The sequence below is a fragment of the Schistocerca cancellata genome, chromosome 1 (genome assembly GCF_023864275.1).
Source record: "Schistocerca cancellata isolate TAMUIC-IGC-003103 chromosome 1, iqSchCanc2.1, whole genome shotgun sequence".
NCBI classification, from domain to species: domain Eukaryota; kingdom Metazoa; phylum Arthropoda; class Insecta; order Orthoptera; family Acrididae; genus Schistocerca; species Schistocerca cancellata.
The window spans coordinates 446,159,671-446,180,915 of record NC_064626.1 but is presented as its reverse complement, the minus strand read 5'-3'; the positions used below and the strand labels follow the sequence as shown (position 1 = coordinate 446,180,915).

General features: G+C 40.9%; 1 protein-coding gene across 1 annotated transcript in view; it reads left to right on the top strand.

The window, feature by feature from the left end:
- LOC126176644 (integrator complex subunit 9) overlaps positions 1–21,245 on the top strand; it is a 129,264-nt gene that overhangs the window by 35,118 nt on the left and 72,901 nt on the right. Inside the window, exons 6-9 of the mRNA XM_049923805.1 lie at positions 10,521–10,633; positions 10,708–10,888; positions 10,965–11,097; positions 11,599–11,701. Of these exons, the coding sequence (XP_049779762.1) occupies positions 10,521–10,633; positions 10,708–10,888; positions 10,965–11,097; positions 11,599–11,701 (530 nt within the window). The remainder of the gene's footprint in view (positions 1–10,520; positions 10,634–10,707; positions 10,889–10,964; positions 11,098–11,598; positions 11,702–21,245) is intronic.

Here is a 21,245-nt window from a genome sequence, read left to right as displayed (position 1 = left end):
GGGCCCGAAGGACTCAGTCCCTCTGGAGGCCTTCCACCGCCGCTTTCTTTCCATCCTTGCAATGTATCAGGGCTCTGGCATTGTTTACACTGACAGCTCGATGGTTGCTGGTCATGTTGGTTATGCTGTAACTCTAGGGGACCATTCTGAACAACATTCATTGCCGGCTAGCTGCAGCGTTTACACTGCTGAGCTGGTCGCCATCTTTCGTACCCTAGAGTATATCCGTTCCTGCTCAGGTGAGTCTTTCGTGATCTGTAGCGATTCCCTGAGCGGTTTACGAGCTCTCGACCAGTGTTTCCCTCGTTCTCGTCTGGTGATGGCTATCCAGGAGTCCCTGCATACTCTCGCCCGTTGCGGCCCCTCTGTGGTCTTTGTTTAGACCCCAGGCCATGTTGGGATACCCGGCAATGAAAATGTTGACCGCCTGGCGAAAGAGGCCACCAGTAAACCACCTCTGGACATTGGCCTCCCGGAGACTGATTTGCGAGCAGTCCTCCACCGTCAAATTTTCTCGCTTTGGGACGTTGAGTGGCGCGATCTAACCATGCCCAATAAACTCCGTGTTATAAAGGAGACAACGACTGTGTGGCATTCCCCCATGCGAGCTCCTCGCAGCGACTCCATTGTCCTTTGTCGGCTCCGTATTGGCCACCCCCGGCTGACGCACAGCTATTTACTGCATTGTGAGGACCCGCCTCTATGTCAATGCGGGTCTGCTTTGACGGTGGTCCACATTTTGTTGGACTGTCCACTTTTAAGTGTGCTCAGGCAGACGTTTGCGCTGCCTGATACGCTCCCTGCCATTTTAACTGATGACTCTGCCATGGCATGCTTAGTTTTACGTTTTATTCGGGCAGGGGGTTTTTATCATTTAATTTGAGTGTTTGTTATGTTTTTTGTATTGATTCGGGCCTTTGGCCTACGATTTTAAACTGAGTTTTTAATGTGTCTCTCGGTGGTTGGCTTCTCCTTTTTTTGTTTCTATGGTCGGCCAACCACCGTCACACTCTGTGTGATTTTATTTCGTTTTGTCTGGTCCTTGTCTACGTTTCTCTTGTTCTGTGTCGTCTGTCTATGTTTCTCTTGTTCTGTGTCGTCTGTCTACTATTCTGTTGCACGTTTTTTATTCTCTGTGTGTATTTTTAGTATTTGGAAAAAGGGACTGATGACCATCACAGACTGGTCCCTTTAACCCCCACAAACCAACCAACCGACCTTGGGGAAGATCAGTTTGGATTCCATAGAAATGTTGGAACACATGAGGCAATACTGACCCTACGACTTATCTTAGAGAATAGATTAAGGAAAGGCAAACCTACGTTTCTAGCATTTGTAGACTTAGAGAAAGGTTTTGACAATGTTGATTGGAATACTCTCTCTCATATTCTGAAGGTGTCAGGGGTAAAATACAGGGAGCGAAAGGCTATTTACAATTTGTGCAAAGACCAGATGGCTGTTATGAGAGTCGAGGGGCACGAAAGGGAAGTAGTGGTCGGGAAGGGAGTGAGACAGGGTTGTAGCCTATCCCTGATGTTATTCAATCTGTATATGGAGCAAGCAGTAAAGGAAACAAGAGAACAATCCAGAGTAGGAATTAAAATCCATGGAGAAGAAATAAAAATTTTGAGGTTCACTGAGGACACTGTAATTCTGTCAGAAACAGCAAAGGACCTGGAAGAACAGTTGAATGGAATGGACAGTGTCTTGAAAAGAGGATATAAGATGAGCATCAACAAAAGCAAAACAAGGGTAATGGAATGTAATCAAATTAAATCGGGTGATGCTGAGGGAATTAGATTAGGAAATGAGACACTTAAAGTAGTAAAGGAGTTCTGCTATTTGGGGAGCAAAATAACTGATGATGGTCGAAGTAGAGAGGATATAAAATGTCACTGGCAATGGCAAGGAAAGTGTTTCTGAAGAAGAGAAATTTGTTAACATTGAGTATAGATTTCAGTGTCAGGAAGTCGTTTCTGAAAGTATTTGTATGGAGTGTAGCCATCGATGGAAGTGAAACGCGGCCGATAAATAGTTTATACAAGAAGAGAATAGAAGCTTTCGAAATGTGGTGCTACAGAAGAATGCTAAAGATTAGATGGGTAGATCACATAACTAATGAGGAGGTATTGAACAGAATTGGGGAGAAAAGAAATTTTGGGTACAACTTGACTAGAAGAAGGGATCGGTTGGTAGGATATGTTCTGAGGCATCAAGGGATCACCAATTGAGTACTGGAGGGTAGCATGTAGGGTAAAAATCGTAGAGGGAGACCAAGAGGTGAATACACTAAGCAGATTCAGAAGGATGTAGGTTGCAGTAGGTACTGGGAGATGAAGAAGCTTGCACAGGATAGAGTAGCATGGAGAGCTGCATCAAACCAGTCTCTGGACTGAAGACCACAACAACAGTGACAAGCAGCACATTACTAATACCGTATTTGAACATTATGGTTTTTAAAAGTGAGCACAAATAGTCTCAAACAGAATTTATTTATTTATTTATTTATTTTTTTGTGGTAACTGGTTTTGATCAGTTTTTGACCATCTTCAGACCTCATACTATGACGGTAGGCAGTGGCAGTGAACGGGCGGCCGTTATAATTCAAATAAATGTTTTTGCGATTGAGACCATTAGTGCTCATTTTTAAAGTACTTTTGCCACACCCATGCTCTACACGAGAAATGTCCTAAAAAATTACATTATGGATTTGTTTTTCCTACTCATCTGCATTAACTTACATTTTTCTACATTTGGAGCTAACTGCCATTCATTACACCAACTAGAAATTCTGTGTAAGTTATCTTGTATCCTCCTACATTCACTCAAAAATGACGTCTTCCCATACAACACAGAATCATCAGCAAACAGCTGCAGACTGCTGTTTACCATGTCTGCCAAACATTTATGTTCATAGAGAATAATAGTGGTCCTGTCACACTTCCCTGGGGCAGTCACTACGATAACCTCGTCTCTGATGAACACTCGCCATCGAGGACAACAAACTGCATTCTGTGAGTTAAGAAGTCTTAGAGCCTCAGTTTACCTTCCATTCGGAAAGTGGGTGCACTCAGTGACTGTATGTGACTTATAAATTATAGAGTGCAGCAATCAGTCATCCCTTTTAGATTTTATTATGCAAATACATATTTCAGCTAGTCGCTAGCCATTCTCAATGTGCTATTTTTGTTCTCAATGTGTGTAAGGCCCTGTTGTTCGGGCATCAGTCACAGTATTCAAAGAACTGTGACTGATGCCCGAAGAACAGGGCCTTACATGCATTGAGAATAAAAAATAGTGCATTGAGAATGGCTAGCGACGAACTGAAATCTGGATTTGCATAATAAAATCTAAAAAAGACGACTGCACTCTATAATTTATAAGTCTTAGAGCCTCTCGCATACCTTGGAACCTATTCTGTATACTTTGCCTTCATTAACCATCAGCAGTGTTGTGCCACGTCAAATGATTTTGGAAATGGAATCTGCCTGTTGGCCTTCACCCATGGTTCGCAACATCTTTTGAGAAATGGGCAACTAGAGTTTTGCATGAGCAGTGCTTTCTCAAACTGCGTTGATTTGGGGACAGAAGCTTTCCTTTCTTAAGGAAATTTGTTGTGTTCGAACTGAGAATATGTTCAAGAATTTTACAGCAAACTGATGTTAAAGATATTAGCTTTTAATTTTGGTGATTTGTCCTTCTACCCTTCTTATATGCAGGCGATACTTGCACTTCTTCCAGTCACTTGGGACTTTGTGCTGGACGAAAGATTCACGATAAATGCAGACTAAATAAGGGGCCAGTGCTATAACGTACTCTTTGTAAGACTGAATTGGGATTCCATCAGGACCTGGTGAATTATTTGCTTTCAAATCTTTCTGTTGTTTCTCCACACCAGCAATGCTTAATACTGTGTCCCTACATACAGCAGTCTGTGCAATGACCAAATGGTAGTATGTTTGTATGATGCTTAAGTATGAAATTTAAAACTTCATTTTCACTTTTGCTGTCTTCCACTGCCACACCAGACAGGTCATTGAGAGACTGGATAAAAGCCTTAGACCCACTTTGCGGTTTATGTAGGGTTAGAATTTTCTCAGGTTTTTGGCAAGATCTGTTGCTAAGATATGATGGTGGTAGTAGTTATAAGCTTTGTGCATCAATCTTTTTACAGACACACAAATTTCTATTAACTTTTGCCTCTCGTTGTGTGCATGTTCTCTTTTGAACTGAGAGTGTAACAGCCTTTTCTGCCACAGCATTTTTCAAATTTCTTTGTTAAACCATGATGGTTTTTTTCCATCCTTAATCAACTTACTTGGCACATACTACTCCAAGTATGATTTACAGTCTGTTTAATCTCTGCCCATAATTCCTTGTCTGTTGTATTGGAACTAAATAATGTCAATTCCTTTTGGCAGTAATTCTCTCCTATTCTTCTTGATTGATTTATTATATTTAGTAACCAAAGTCGCTGTGATGATATCATGGTCACTAACCGCTATCTCTATACTGATGCCATGGACTAGGTCAGGCCTGTTTGTAGCTATGGGGCCTAAAACATTTCCAGTGTGTGTGGACTTTGAACCAGCTGCTCAAGACAGTTTTTAAAAAAGTGTTCAAAAGAACTTAGGAAGACTGTCTGTATCCACTGCAATAAATCCATACATGCCCCAGTCTATACACGGTAGGTTGAAGTCATGTCCAACTAAAATTGCGTGATATAGGTATTTCCACATTACTGACTGTATATGTCTGGCCAATGGCTAAAACCGTCACAGCAGAATTGGGTGGCTGGTAAAAACATCCAACAATTGACTTAATTTCACCTGGACCTGTTACACATGACCAGATAACTTCACTGTTACACTCAAAATTAACCTTAATAGAGACAATATTTTTGTCATCTACAATGAACACATTCCCTCCTATGGTGTCTAATCTGTGTTTTCGATATATGTTAAATGAATTGCTAAATATATCGGAGGCTCCTATTTCAGGTTTGTCAGCTCTTGGTCCCAAGAATAAATTAAGCATGAGAAGTATCCTGGAAGGCAGTAAATCCAGGGACTTTGTTATGAACACCTCGACAATTTACTGATAAAATTTTGTCAGTCAGTGTGTCTTAACTCTGAACGTGATCTGATTTCACTATCTGTGAGTATCTGGTGAGTGTTCACCAGAGAACCTCGACTTAACCACCTAGCCTTCAAAAAATTATAAATAAATAAATAATGGATCTGCTTTTAATGCTATTTACATTACTATTCTTCTTGTTGCTCTCCTCTCAATTTTTTCTGTTCTGTATGTATCTTCCTGTAAGTTTTCCCACTTTCCCTTTCCACACTGTGTTAAAGCAGTGCTTGAAAATTCCACATGGGTGGCAAAATCTGTGGAGCAAACCCTGAGTCCAGTTCTATTATTAATATATATCAGTGACTTTCCAGACTGTATAAGACACAGAGAAAAGGTTTTCTTCACTGATGACAGCAACATTATAGTCACTGATAATACACCAAAGCCCCTATTGTGGTTACTTACTACACCTATGTAAACCAATTTCTTACCTGTAGGATTCTCTTTGGGGATTTGAAGGCACAAAATGTGGACAGAATTTGTGAATAGTACATCTATTTAAAAAAAATAATTAAAATAGTGTTCATACGTAATGCATTCTACATATTCTAAGATTAGTGTGCTTAGAGGACTCAGGGTAGAAGTTGATGATGAAAGGGTATAACTGCAGTGCCTGTCACATTACAGTACTTCATCTCGGTGTAATGCTTTTACTGGAAAATTGTGTGTAAAGATCTAAAGTTCATGATAGTAATTTACTGCTGTTCTACAGAGTTCAACATCTCACTTATCTTTGAGGGTGGGGGTGGGGATGGGGGGAAGGGGTATGTTGCCTCAGAATTTCAGGTGGATTGAGGGGAAGGCATAAAAATGCAGATTTTGGGGTATAGATGCAGTTTTCTGAACAGACTGGACTTACTGCAAGGGGCATAGCAGCAAGTTCATGGTCCATTAGTCGCCAACAGGTGTCTGTAGTGTAGGTAGCCATGCTTGCTAAACTATGTTGTCTGTTGTTTGTTTTCTGGGGCAAATTGTCTGTAAATCAGAGAACTTTGCATGATAAAGACTAAATGAATAAAGCACTGCAGGCGTTAAAACACTGATCATATATTCGGGTGGATGGAGTTTGCTCTGTCCGGCCATCCTAATATAGATTTCCTGTGGTTTCCCTAAAACATTTCAAGGGAATGCAGGGATCATTATTTCATCAGAGTGTGTGTGTGTGTGTGTGTGTGTGTGTGTGTGTGTGTGTGTGTGTGTGGAGAGAGGATTACGGACATTTTTAAAATGTTAACAAAGAACTATTTTTTTTTTTTTTTTTTTTTTTTTTTTTTTTTTAAGTTACATGACTTTACATTTGTTGTTGTTGTCTTCAGTCCAGAGACTGGTTTGATGCAGCTCTCCATTCTGCTCTATCCTGTGCAAGCTTCATCATCTCACAGTACCTACTGCAATCTACATCCTTCTGAATCTGCTTAGTGTATTCACCTCTTGGTCTCCCTCTGCGATTTTTACCCTACATGCTGCCCTCCAGTACTCAATTGGTGATCGCTTGATGCCTCAGAACATATCCTACCAACCGATCCCTTCTTCTAGTCAAGTTGAGCCACAAATTTCTCTTCTCCCCAATTGTATTCAAGTTATGTGATCTACCCATCTAATCTTCAGCATTCTTCTGTAGAACCACATTTCACTTCCATACATGGCTACACTCCATGCAGATATTTTCAGAAACGATTTCCTGACACTTAAATCTATACTCGATGTTAATAAATTTCTCTTCTTCAGAAACGCTTTCCTCGCCATTGCCAGTCTACATCTTATATCCTCCCTACTTCGACCATCATCAGTTATTTTGCTCCCCAAATATCAAAACTCATTTACTACTTTAAGCATCTCATTTCCTAATCTAATTCCCTCATCATCACCCGGTTTAATTCAACTACATTCCATTATCTTCGTTTTGCTTTCATTGATGTTCATCTTATACCCTCCTTTCAAGACACTGTCCATTCCTTTCAACTGCTCTTCCAAGTCCTTTGCTGTCTCTGATAGAATTACAATGTCATCGGTGAACCACAAAGTTTTTATTTCTTCTCCATGTATTTTAATTCCTACTCTGAATTTTTCTTTTGTTTCCTTTACTGCTTGCTCAATATACAGATTGAATAACATCGGGGATAGGCTACAACCCTATTTCACTCCCTTCCTAACCACTGCTTCCCTTTCATGCCCCTCGACTCTTGTAACAGCTATCTGGTTTGTGTACAAATCGTAAATTGCCTTTCGCTCCCTGTATTTTACCCCTGCCACCTTCAGAATTTGAAAGAGAATATTCCAGTCAACATTGTCAAAAGCTTTCTCTAAGACTACAAATACTAGAAATGTAGGTTTGCCTTTCCTTAATCTATTCTCTAAGATAAGTCGTAGGGTCAGTATTGCCTCGCATGTTCAGACATTTGTATGGAATCCGAACTGATCTTCCCCAGGGTCGGCTTCTACCAGTTTTTCCATTCATCTGTAAAGAATTCGTGTTAGTATTTTGCAGCCGTGACTTATTAAACTGATAGCTGGGTAATTTTCACACCTGCCAACACCAGCTTTCCTTGGGATTGGAATTATTATATTCTTCTTGAAGTCTGAGGCTATTTCACCTGTCTCATACATCTTGCTCACCAGATGGTAGAGTTTTGTCAGGGCTGGCTCTCCCAAGGCTTTCAGTAGTTCTAATGGAATGTTGTCTACTCCTAGGGCGTTGTTTTGGCTAAGGTCTTTCAGTGCTCTGTCAAACTCTTCACACAGTATCGTATCTCCCATTTCATCTACATCGTCTTCATTTGCATAATTTTGTCCTCAAGTACATCGCCCTTGTATAGACCCTCTATATACTCCTTCCACCTTTGTGCTTTCCCTTCTTTGCATAGAACTGGGTTTCCATTTGAGCTCTTGATATTCATAGAGGTGGTTCTCTTTTCTCCAAAGGTCTCTTCAATTTTCCTGAAGGTAGTATATATCTTAGTGATGTATGTCTCTACATCTTCACATTTGTCCCTGCTTAGCCATTTTGCACTTCCTGTCAATCTCATTTTTGAGACATTTGTATTCCATTTTGCCTGCTTCATTTACTGCATTTTTGTATTTTGTACTTTAATCAATTAAATTCAATATACGTTCTGTTACTCAAGGATTTCTACTAGTTCTCATCTTTTTACCTACTTGATCCTTTGCTACCTTCACTATTTCATCTCTCAAAGCTACCCATTCTTCTTCTACTGTATTTCTTTCCCCCCATTCTTGTCAATCGTTCCCTAATGCTGTCTCTGAAACTCTCTACAACCTGTGGGTCTGTCAGTTTATCCAGGTCCCATCTCCTTATATTCCCACCTTTTTGCAGTCAGTTTTAATCTACAGTTCATAACCAATAAATTGTGTTCAGTGTCCACATCTACCCCTAGAAATGTTGTCTTACAATTTTGAAACCTGGTTCCTAAATCTCTGTCTTACCAGTATATAACCTATTTGAAACCTTCCATTATCTCCAGGCCTCTTCCATGTGTACAACCTTCTTTTATGATTCTTGAATGAAGTGTTAGCTATGATTAAGTTATGCTCTGTGCAAAATTCTACCAGGCAGCTTCCTCTTTCATTCCTTAACTCCATTCCATATTGACCTACTACGTTTCCTTCTCTTCCTTTTCCTACTATTGAATTCCAGTTATCCATGACTAATAAATTTTTGTCTCCCTTCACTATTTGAATAATTTCTTTTATCTCATCATACATTTCATCAATCTCTTCATCATCTGTGGAGCTAGTTGGCATATAAACTTGTACTAATGTGGTGGGTGTGAGTTTCATATCTATTTTGGCCACAATAATGTGTTCACTATGCTGTTTGTAGTAACTTACCCGCATTCCAATTTTTTTTATTCATTTTTGAACCTACTCTGTCTGGCCATCCTGATTTAGGTTTTCCGTGATTTCCCTAAATCGCCCCATGCAAATGCCAGGATGGTTTCTTTCAAAGGGCACGGCCGACTTCCTTCCCCATCCTTCCCTAATCCGATGAGACCGATGACCTCACTGTCTGGTCTCCTTCCCCCCAAAACAATCAACCAAACCTACTCCTGCATTACCCCTATTTGATTTTGTATTTATAACCCTGTATTCACCTGTCCAGAAGTCTTGTTCCTCCTGCCACCGAACTTCACTAATTCCCACTATATGCAACTTTAGCCTATCCATTTCCCATTTTAAATTTCCTAACCTACCTGCCCGATTAAGGGATCTGACATTCCACACTCCAACCCTTAGAATGCCAGTTTTCTTTCTCCTGATAACAACGTCCTCCTGAGTAGTCCCCGCCCGGAGATCCGAATGGGGGACTATTTTACGTCTGGAATATTTTACACAAGAGGACACCATCATCATGTAACCATACAGTAAAGCTGCTTGCTCTCGGGAAAAATTACAGCTGTAGTTTCCCCTTGCTTTCAGCCGTTCGCAGTACCAGCACAGCAAGGCTGTTTTGGCTAGTGTTACGAGGCCAGATCAGTCAGTCGTCCAGACTGTTGCCCCTGCAACTACTGAAAAGGCTGCTGCCCCTCTTCAAGAACCACATGTTTGTCTGGCCTCTCAACAGATACCCCTTCGTTGTGGCTACACCTACGGTACAGCTATCTGTATCGCTGAGGCACGCAAACCTCCCCACCAACGGCAAGGTCCATGTTACGTGGGGGGAGGGATTTTACATTTATGAATGTATAATGAATGTCAGCATCTTCTGTGCACAATAGCTGAATACAAGTCTCATACTCATGCATGATAAAATCAGTTTAATTGTTTTTCAAGTTTTTGTACCAGTACAACATGGAAAAAGCAACTGGTGTGACTGACTAGTGAACTGTACATTATAGTTTAGTTTCCTCACTGTGTAAGAAAAAAAGGCGATCAAAATTTAAGCCCACTTGGGTCATTAATTCCTCCTCTTTCATATGACCTGAATTGTATCAGTGAGCTCAAAAACTGCTTATTTTACAGGGTCACAACTTAGACAGAAAACAGACTTTAAAGAGGTTTATTTACATGCTACAAAACATGAATGAGCTCTGTTGTCTCTGAACTTCATTGACATGGTCATCATTTAGTGTGTCATAAATGTGCTACAGTGGAACTGGCCATGAGGATTGAAATCACTGTTCCTGTGACAACAACTCATTATTAAAGCTTTTTGATCTTTTTGAATAAACTGAGAGGACTTAAATTTTCAGTACACTACTCTCTGGGTTGAAAGACTACATTTGGAGAGTGTTTGTCTTACAACAATTTTTATTACTTCTGCAATAGCCTCCTTTGTACCCCTTCTGTAAAATTTGAACTGGATTTGAAATAGCTATTGAAAGATCTATATAAATTCATTTACTAAATGATATCTAACTTTACAGGCCAATGGATCAAGTTGCTTTGAAGAATTCAAATGTTCTAATATTGACAGGCCTAACACAGACACCAACTGCCAACCCAGATTCAATGCTAGGAGAACTCTGCATGACAGTTGGTAAGTGTTTCATATGCTTTTGTGTATGGAAATACTATGTACAGCATTATTATTTTTCATTTCAACTTTCACAGCAAATACATTACGATGTGGTGGCAATGTTCTGATACCGTGCTATCCTTCTGGTGTTGTATACGATCTTTTCGAGTGCCTGTCAAGTCATCTGGATAATTCGGGGATGTCAACAGTACCCTTATATTTCATATCACCTGTTGCAGATACATCATTGGCATATTCTAACATTCTTGCTGAATGGTAAGTATAAATTGGTAATAATTAGCACTATTACATTGTGAACAACATAGTTGTTGAAAAATTTAATGAATTTCAGGTTATCAACCACCAAGCAGAATAAAGTCTACTTGCCCGAAGAGCCATTTCCACATGCATTTCTTGTTCGAAATGGGCGCTTGAAACATTTCAAACATATTTTTACAGAAGGTTTCAGCACAGACTATCGTCAGGTTTGTTTGTAACCCTTTCCAATAAATCATCTAAAAGAGGCGTTGAGTCACAGACAGGCATGATGAAAAAGAGTGCTAGAGATCTTTAAGATTTTGGACAAAGTCCTTCTACAGAAGTAGAAAATTCACACACGCCCACACTCACAAACTCATGATCCCTGTCTCTGGGCACTAATGTAGTGCATGTATTACTTTTCTACTTCTGGAAACTGACTTAGTCTGAAAGCTGATATATTTCCAGTGTTCCTTTTTGTTGTGTTCGTCTGCAACCCAACATCTCATCTGTGTGGTGAGTAGCGACCTATCCTTTATGTAATGTTGTTATACCATCCTGGACTTTACATAGTTTTATATCAAGCCTAGATCACATGAAATTAAAATGTCTGTTATTAGCAAATAAAAACTTAAAAAATAATTGTTTATAATAATAACTACTCAATTAAATATTTAAAATTTTAGATTTCAAGGTGTACAAGCTAATTTCCCCTCCTTTTACTGCAGCCCTGTGTTGTATTTTGTGGACATCCCAGCTTGAGGTTTGGAGATGCAGTACACTTCGTGGAGTTGTGGGGCTCCAATTCTCTCAACACTGTAATTTTTACTGGTGAGAAAAAAATTATGTACAGTATCTGCTTCATAATTACCCCAGTTTTTGATCTTTTTATAATTTGATATGCAAGCTGTCAGTTGCTGTTGATGTTTGCAAATCTGCAAATTGTATTGAAACATTAGTGGTATTGATTTGTTTATCATATTTTAAAATTTTAGTTGCTTGCTTTGCTGAAGTTAATAGTGCATTCCACCTAACTGACAGATATCACCTCAGCTTTGGTATTGAGAGCTTCAGTTGTTCTCAGTTTAGGCATTATAGTTAAAAATTGGCACAAATAATCTTGAAATAATTGGCAGTTCATGTATTTATAGCATCTTGGTGGCAATACTGAGCAATATTGTACAGTGCGAAGATCGTATTCAGGAGGACATTGCTCCAAATTCCCTCTGGGCCATTAAGATTTAGGTGTGTTCCTTAAATATCTTACAGCTAATGTCGGGATGGTGTCTTTGAAAAGCAGATGGCCCATCTACATCCACAACTAAATGACTACTCTGAATTCACACTTATGTGTCTGGCAGAGGGTCCATTGGACCACCTTCAGATTACTTATCTACTGTTCCACTTTTGAACAGCGTGTGGGAAAAACAAACACTTAAATCTTTCCCTTTGAGATTTGATTTTTATTCTTTTATTTGATGATCATTTCTCTCAATGTAGATGAGTTCAACAAAATATTTTCGCATTCGGAGGAGACAGTTGGTGTCCAAAATTTTGGGAAAAGATTGCATCACAATGAAAAACCCCTTTGTTTTAGTAACTACAAGTTGTGTACCATGAGACACTCTCCCCTGTTTTGCAGTAATACAAAATGAGCGACCTATCTTTGGAATTTGTGATGTCATCCATCAATACCATCTGGTAACTATCCCATACCGCACAGCAATACCGTCGCAGAGGGCAGACAAGTATAATGTAGGCAGTCTCTTTAATGGACCTATTCCATTTTCTCTATTATTATTATTATTATTATTATTTATTTATTTATTTATTTATTTATTTATTTATTTATTTATTTTTTTGCCAATAAAATGCAGTCTTTGGCTCATCTTCCCACAACATTATCTATGTGATCATTCCAGTTTAAGTTGTTCATAATTGTAATCTCTGTGTATGTAGCTGAATTTGTGTGATTTATTGGGATTTGACAGATTCAGTATTACCGTAAATGACCCCACACTTTGCTATTCAATCAGTTGCCACTTTTCGCATCACCTTGTCTAAATAACTTTTCAGCTGGTTTTGATCCTCTAATGCAGGCCGGACATGGGATGCCAAGCTTCACTTGTGCAGTGTGTGTGGGCCATGAGCAGGCCAAGGCCTGGCCTGTCACGTGGTTTTGCTTGGTCCTTCTCAGAAATATATGGGACAGCACGACATCTCATTCAGTATTCCAGTGTGACATTTTTCAGTTGTCACAAGTGTCTAAGCTTGTCAGAATCATTCTGTCAGTGCTGTTTAACCTTCGCTATTTGTTTGTTGTATAAAGTATGTTCACAGGTTGTGTGGCTGTTTGCACAAAAAGAGGCAGTCTAGCAATCTATCATCAGTGCTTGAAAATTAATGGGAATGACGGAAAAGAACCTAAGTGAGTGGCACTGCATATTTGCTATGAAACAACATTGCAATACCATGCAGAAAGAATTTAAAGATTTAGTTCACAATAAAAGAGCAAAAAATCACAGTGACAGATGAGATTCATTGTTCTGTGCATAAAAAAGCACTTTGTGCTAAATTTGCAGTCCTGGAACATGTGAAGAAATCAGTGGTATGAATAGTAAAATTTATGAACATGCACATATTATTCCGCTGTCAGATGCAAACAATTTTCAGTGGAACTGAATAGTGTGCATGGAGACTTCATATATTGCCACAAAGTATGTTGTTTAAGTCAAGGGGCATGACCAGAATGATATTTCGATTTAAAATTTGCTATTGCTGAATTTGTGACGGAAAAAGGAGTGCAGGAATGAAAGTTAGAACACTCGGAATGGACTGCAGACTTAGTGTTTCAAGTGGACTTGACTGCACACTGCTCACAGTAAAATGTTGTGTGGGGTGGCAGGTTAAGTTTAATAAGAAATATTGTATTTATTCATTTGTCGCCGTCTTTTACAGGGGGCGGGGGGGGGAGGTAAAACGACCAATTAATGGTTTAGTCCGATTGTGAGGTATAACCTCCATGAATACTATTACGTAGGAACTATCTACTTCAATTTCACTACAAGGCAAACTACTTCTGACAGCAATAAATACTCCACCACCAACCGTACTTGATCTACCTTTTCTGAACACTGTTAGATCGTTTGAAAAAAAAATTTGACTGAACTTACTTCCGGCTTTAGCCAGGTTTCTGTACCTGTAAGTATTTGAGCTTCAGTGCTTTCTATTAGGGCTTGGAGCTCTGGTTCTATCCCAACACAGCTATGACAATTTACAACTACAATACAGATTGTTTCTACAACTACCTTACTATGTTTTACCCTCTAACCTAAAAAAACTGCCCAGTCCCTTCCACACAGCCACCCCTACATGTGTAGCCGCTTCCTGTGTGTAATGGACTCCTGACCTATTAAGCAGAACCTGGAAACCCACTACCCGATGGCACAAGTCAAAGAATCTGCAGCCTATGTGGTCACAGAACCACCTGGACCTCTGATTCACACCCTCCACTCAGCTCTACACCAAAGGACCGCAGTTGGTTCTATCTATGATGCTACAGATGGTGAGGTCCGCCTTAATCTCATAGGCAAGACTGGCAGCCTTTACCATTTCCACAAGCCACCTCAAACCAGAGGGAATCTCCTCCGATCCAAAGCAACACACTTCATTGGTACCGACATGAGCCACCACCTGCAGTTGGCTGCACCCTGTACTCTTCATGGCAGCCAGAAGCACCCCTTCCCACATGCAGAATGACTCCTCCCGGTATGCATACGGAGTGCACACTGGCTTCCTTCCCTCCTTGGCAGCCATGTTCCTAAGGGGCCCAATTATGCACCTAACATTGGAGCTCCCAGCTACCAGAAAATCCACCCTCTGTGAATGCCCAGACCTTGCGAGCTGAGAAGCTTCCTCTGGAGCAGGGTGGATGACCACAAACAGCTTAGAGACTTTGTCAGCCACAGATAGCGGCCAAAACCTGTTCGTGAAATGAACCAGGGAGGTCCTATGATTGGCCCCTCGGAAAGTCTTTCACTGCCTACAAGACTTTGGAATGCTCTCCCACTCGACAACGGGTGAGAGGTCAATCTTAAGTGCAGACAGTACCCGAAGTGGCCACAGCTGTGGACCGACTGGGGGACACGTGGAACGTGCTCGATGTCCCTCCCATCCCCGCGTCCGACACCCCCCCCCCCCCCCCCTCCTCTGCCCACCAGCGATGCCCCTTAACAGCAACCTCAAGCTGTGTGATGAAAACCAATGCAGCCTGGAGCTGTGAGCAAAGGGTCACCAACTCATCTCGCATTTGTACACAGCAAGCACAGTTCCTATCCACTAGTGAAGTTGCTCCTGTTTGAAGCTCGTAAAAATATGCAGAAAACTAACGGTGAACTCAGCTTATTAGCAGCAGGAATTCGAAGTGCTCTCTCACTGACGGTCTAACCGACACTGAGTTACACTAACTGAAAGAAACAAAAGCCTATACGACATGAGGGTCGATAACAACGGCGGTACTGTACACTACACTGTTATTAAACTAAAAGGTTGTGCCTGGTAAGCACTCGAACACACAAGAAATTACAAAAATAAACTAGTAACTACGCAGGAATCTGTAAATAAGACACTCCTGTTGACAGCTTGTAAAAATATATGACAAACGAATAGTGTACTCACCTTATTAGCAGCAGGAACATGAGGTGCTCTGTCACAGACGGTTTATTCGACACTCCATCCACTGCATTTCGCCACAGTATGTGCAGATCACAGAATTCTTATTCTGCGCTCATTTTCATCGCCCTGTTGTGGTCCGTTTAATAAGAGTGCTACCATGTTTTTTCCACGCCAACTCCTTTGTGGCCACCTTTACCCCCACACAACACTGGTTCACGCACGTTCACCTCAACATTGTCAGCCCACTACTCTCCTCCAACAGGTATGATATCTGCTGACAATTATTGACAGACTTACTCGCTGGCGGGAGGCCGCAACTATCCCAAACATTTCAGCCGAAACTGTGGCACCAGCCTTTGTTCAGACCTGGGTATCATGCTTTGGTTGCCCATGCAACATCACTACGGATCATGGGCACCAGTTCACCACGCCACTCTTGCGATCTCTGGCAGCCAACTGTGGCTCCAATTTCTACCATACTGCAAGCTACCATGCTGCAGCTAATAGCATGATGGAGCGGTTCCACTGCACACTTAGAGCCCCTCACATGTTATTCTCCTGAATGGTCTGTTGCCCTACCCCTGATACTTCTAGGCCTGCAGATCAGACAAAACTGATCTGGGAACTTCGGCTGCTGAGCTGGTACATGGACAGCCACTCGTCATTCCTGGTGATTTTTTATGGAAGTGACCGTGCTCCCTCCTGACAGCACCATCGCAGGTTTCATGATGCAGCTACATGGCCAACTGCGACCAACACCTCTGCAACGGCACGGTGCACACCATACCTTCATCCACTGTGATCTCTCAGCATGCACACACGTCATGCTTCAGATGGATGCACACCAGCCTCCACTTTGCCCTCAGTATTCAGGCATGCACCTGGTGTTGCGATGCAGGGACAAGAAAGATTCTCCATTCATCTGAATGGAGTTGCGACAACTGTCTCCATAGTCAGGCTCAAGCCAATCTAAGTCCTAAAGCACCCTCCAGCCAATGACCACAGCACCATCAAGGTACAGTTGCCCCAATGTACCTCCGGATGCAGCCACAGCACCATCAACAATTCACCAGATACAACATAGGCCTACACTGTCCCCTCTGGTGTCCCTGACGTGCCACCAGCTGTTGCCACTGACAGTGTGTCCGACACACCACCAGCCAATGCTGACTCTGGTCCACTTCCAGCCGACTACATGAGTCACACTCCTCCCAGTGCCTGGGACTCTGATGTCACCACTGCACTACCCTTCTCACAGCCTCCACTTGACAGACAGTGCCCCATCGCCACAGGCTCCCGCCAAGCTCAATAGTTTCGTCACCACTGCTGCTAGCACCTGCACCACTGAAGCAGCGACACTACTTCACATGCTCCTAACGCTGCATGCAGGGGCTGCCCATGACCCTCCTTTCAACGGAAACCACAGCAAGGGCACAGCAACAACAACCCTTGCAGCCCCTGAGCAACCATCACCAGTCAGCTTCAAACACCCCTCTGCATAGCTGATACCGCTGCTTTTCTCATGAAGGGGGAGGGGGGACGTGTGGTGACTCCTTTCCTCACCTTCATCTGTAGCAGCAGATGACTGACTGCTTAGACCGGCAACCAGCCCTACAATATCCTTGCTGGTCACTTCCGCCAGAGGGAGAACTTAGATAGCCATGCTTTCCAGAACCTAGGCATGCCAAACCATCGCTCGACCAGTCTCTTGTTCTGCTCCAAAAAGGCAACATCCCTGGCCATGCTCTCAGCAGCTCACCCATGCCATGTGGCCTGCATTGTTGTGTGGCATATTTTGCCGAGGTGTACACGAGCCGCAGAATTCTTATCCTGCGCTCGTTATTGTCATCCTGTCGCCATAAGAGTGCTACCATGCTTTTTCCATGCTGCCTTCCTGAGCTGCATCTTCATGAAGCGATTCTACTGATTACACGAGTACAAAGCCTGATGTCAGATGGCTGGTTCATCATCCCAGTATCAGCAATTGGAATACTGCTCACAGTGTAATGCGTATAGTGCAGTGAAGTGCAGTCCATGCCAGGACTACCAGGCTGATTTATTACTATTCTGTGCCTGGCCATGTTGACATCCCTTTGGCACCAAGTGCACCACTGAAGCAGGTTTTTCCACACCACCAGATGAAGCCGAACAAAGGTTATAAGCCATCCATGGTCCAATCAAAAACAAGAAGAAGAATAAGAAGAAGAATGACCTATAGATTTACTACAAAGCCAGAGGGGGGGGGGGGGGGGGGGGGGGGGGAACTGGCCTCAGCTATAAATAAGCAGCCATGAAGGGTTGGTTCAAGTTGATAAAAGATTATTCAATCTCCAAAATGACAATATGAGCAAGTAGATGGGTAGCAAAATGTTGCATTTCGCTACTATATAACAGGGTGCCATTTTTAAATGATAATCAGTAAGCTTCATAATTATTATAATAATAGATTAAGTTGATTGTTATGAGCATGGTAGTTGATACACGACATGAATATTGCCATAAGAGGGTCACATACTGCAAAGCAAGTTTCAGCTGTGATGACTCCCTGACTGTATGCAGCAGTGTTTTGTTAACTTCACAAGAATTCATATCCCTTATGTTCACTGTTCACTTTACAGCCCTAATTACTCCTGTGAACACCTCTTAATCCTCAGTTCTCAACAAACTACCCCATTTCTTTTCTGTTTTACCAGTCAACCTCCTGCTCTTCCTTCTCCCCGATTTCATCTCCCTTTAATGGACGTGAATTTTAAAAACTTGAAATTTATTTAAAGTTCATATGCTGATGTCTCCCATGATTATATTTGTTTGTTCAGTAAGTACTGTCTTCTCGTCAATTTGTTCATAGCCTGAACTTTTCATGGATGGAACAGCAATGTCTTAAGATTAGTGTGTATCCAAGCCTTCATACAGTGTATGAATTAAATGTTCAGCATAGAAAAGTCACTAGAAATGGAGCACAAGCTTATATGGAGGAAGAATGGGAATGAAATCTTCTAAGAAATAAAGCAAAAAGTGATGGAAGCCAAATAAACCAAAAAGTGATACCCTGTGGTACGTAAAACAGATCAAAACAATGTTGCAAAAGTAACATAAAAAGCATGTCAAATTTAAAAGAACACAAAATCTCCAAGATTGGTAACATTTTACAGAGGCTTGAAATTTCGTGCACACTTCAATGTGAGTGCTTTTACTAGTTTCATAGTGAAACTCTGTCTAATAATCTTGCAGAAAATCCAGTAATTCTGGTTGTATGTAAAGTGCAATGGTAGCAAAACACAATCAATGTCTTCGCTGCACTATGGCAATGGTAAAGCTACAGAAGACAGTGCCACTAAAGCATAGTTACTAAACCAAGGTGTATATGCGGTCAAGGAAAAAAAATTCCCAGATTTCCTCGTTAAAAAATACGCTTTTTCCGTGTTAAGTGACGGTATAGATTCCCTCTTGACTACAAAACTTATCAACCCTTTGAATGGTTAATGTTTTATATACTGGTGTAGAACTTCCAGGCACTTTAGAAAACAAAACCCAGTTTAAAAAAAGTTTGACCTTTGATGTGCAACAACATGTACACTGTGTATTTTCATATTGTGAAACTATAAATTAAACAGAATCCAGGATGGAATATAACAATATTACGAAAAGGAAAGTTACTGTTCACCACATAATGGAGATGCTGAGTCTCAGATAGGCACAACAAAAAGACTCTCACAATTAAAGCTTTCAGACATTAAGGCCTTTGTCAACAATAGATGAAGGCTTTAATGGCCAAAAGCTTTATTTGTGAGAGTCTTTTTGTTGAAAGTGTAAATTCAAATTCCAACAAACACAGCACATTAAATACCTCACATTTATGTCATTATTTAAAATAATGACACAAATATCTGGTCTTTTGGGCTCGAAATTCTTCTAAGTGGCTGGGCCTCAGAGCACCAAGATTTAAACGAGATCCAAATGGAATGTGATTTAAGAAATTCATCACACATTCTCATACACAACATAATTCATCTTTCATAAAAGGAAATTTACTTTGAAAGTAATGCTTTTCAAACCACCATACCCAAAATTTTCCCAAAGCCAATCAGAAATATGTTCATTTCAGCAGTCGTCAGAAAGCGACAGAAAACAGGCGTTACTGTGTACGTGCAGCTATTACTTACATATTTATAAAGCATTAAGAGGTCTTACATTATGTCACAACAGAAACAGGACATCAAATGACACTTCAAGAGCATCGAAATTTTGTAAACCGTAAAAAATTCATAATTCGGCTTGAAGTGCACTTTTGTAAGTCCAGATTTACAATGAAGAAGCCCCCAAGCTAAAATTATGCTTTTCAGTGTAGTTTTCATACCAGTACTGTATTATCTCAAATTTGGTTCTTTATTATGTCATAAAAGCACATGTGCCAGAAGATGAAAACATGCACTTGAAATTCGGCAAACAGTTGGAACTAGCCAATACTGTGGAATGGAACATTTCATTTGAAATTGACTGCCTTCATGAAGAAGATTAATAAAAGCCAAATTTCTTTAGCAAAACGGCAAAAATAACTTCATTGTTGAAGGCAATTAATGCTTGACTGCCAACATGGAAATAAAATAAAATCAGCAAACAAACTAATAATATATTTTAGCCTTCTGTTTATGAGAATGTATTTTAATTCACTTGATAGCTCCTGGCCACAGAAATCTGTTTTGTTTTCATCTGACATGGGAGCTGTAAACGAAGAGGAAACAGAAAAATCACTAAATGTAAACACTGGTCACATGGAAACTACCTCCACCCCTGCCCCCCGCCCCCACACACACACACACACACACACACACACACACACACACACACACACACACAACCTTCTCAGACTGCTCTGTGCAAGCGCAATCTGGCAGCCTCGGTGCGCCAGGAAATTTTCCCAGTTAGTATCTGGCTGCTTGCTGCTACTGCTGATACAGCAAACAGCCACACTTCAAGTAGCCAGACATGGGAGACACTGTTCATACGCCACTCAGCTGCACAAGCACATGAGTCCACTGGTCAAATGAACCTTAAGTAAACAGTTATGACATCACATTCACTGAAAGAGGTTTGTTGTTACGATTGCACAGTCTTCATTCTAATGCCATTGACATCTTTTGCTGCTGTAAGACACTTGTGTGTGCACAGTGTTTGGTTGTTGTAACTAAAGTTTTATTTTGGTTTTTTCTCTCATTTATGTTTATTGCTGCGGTATTATTCTGCAGCAATGTGATATAGTATTATTCCTTGTTAGAATATAAGTTCTTACCAGCGAAAATTACAAAAATTTAACTGAATATTGAAACAAAGAAAAATTCCCAATTTCTGAAAAATTCCCATGTTTTCCCCGATTTTTTCCCAGATGAGAAAATTCCTGGTTTTTCCGGATTTCCCAGTTGTCCTGGAGTGTATGCACCCTGTAAACATAGTTCTCCAAAACTCATTCACCAAAGCAGACTAAGTAAATGTTCTCGAATTTGACTCGAGAGTCGCTACCAACACTAGTAACTTATCCTCAGCTAATGAAGCAGCTTAAATCATTTAATAAAGGCAAGTCTTCCAGTCCAGATTGTGCACCGATTAGGTTCATTCCGGAGTACACTGATACAATAGCTCCATACTTAGCAATCATATACAACCATTCACTCAATGAAAGATCCCTACTTAAAGACTGGAAAGT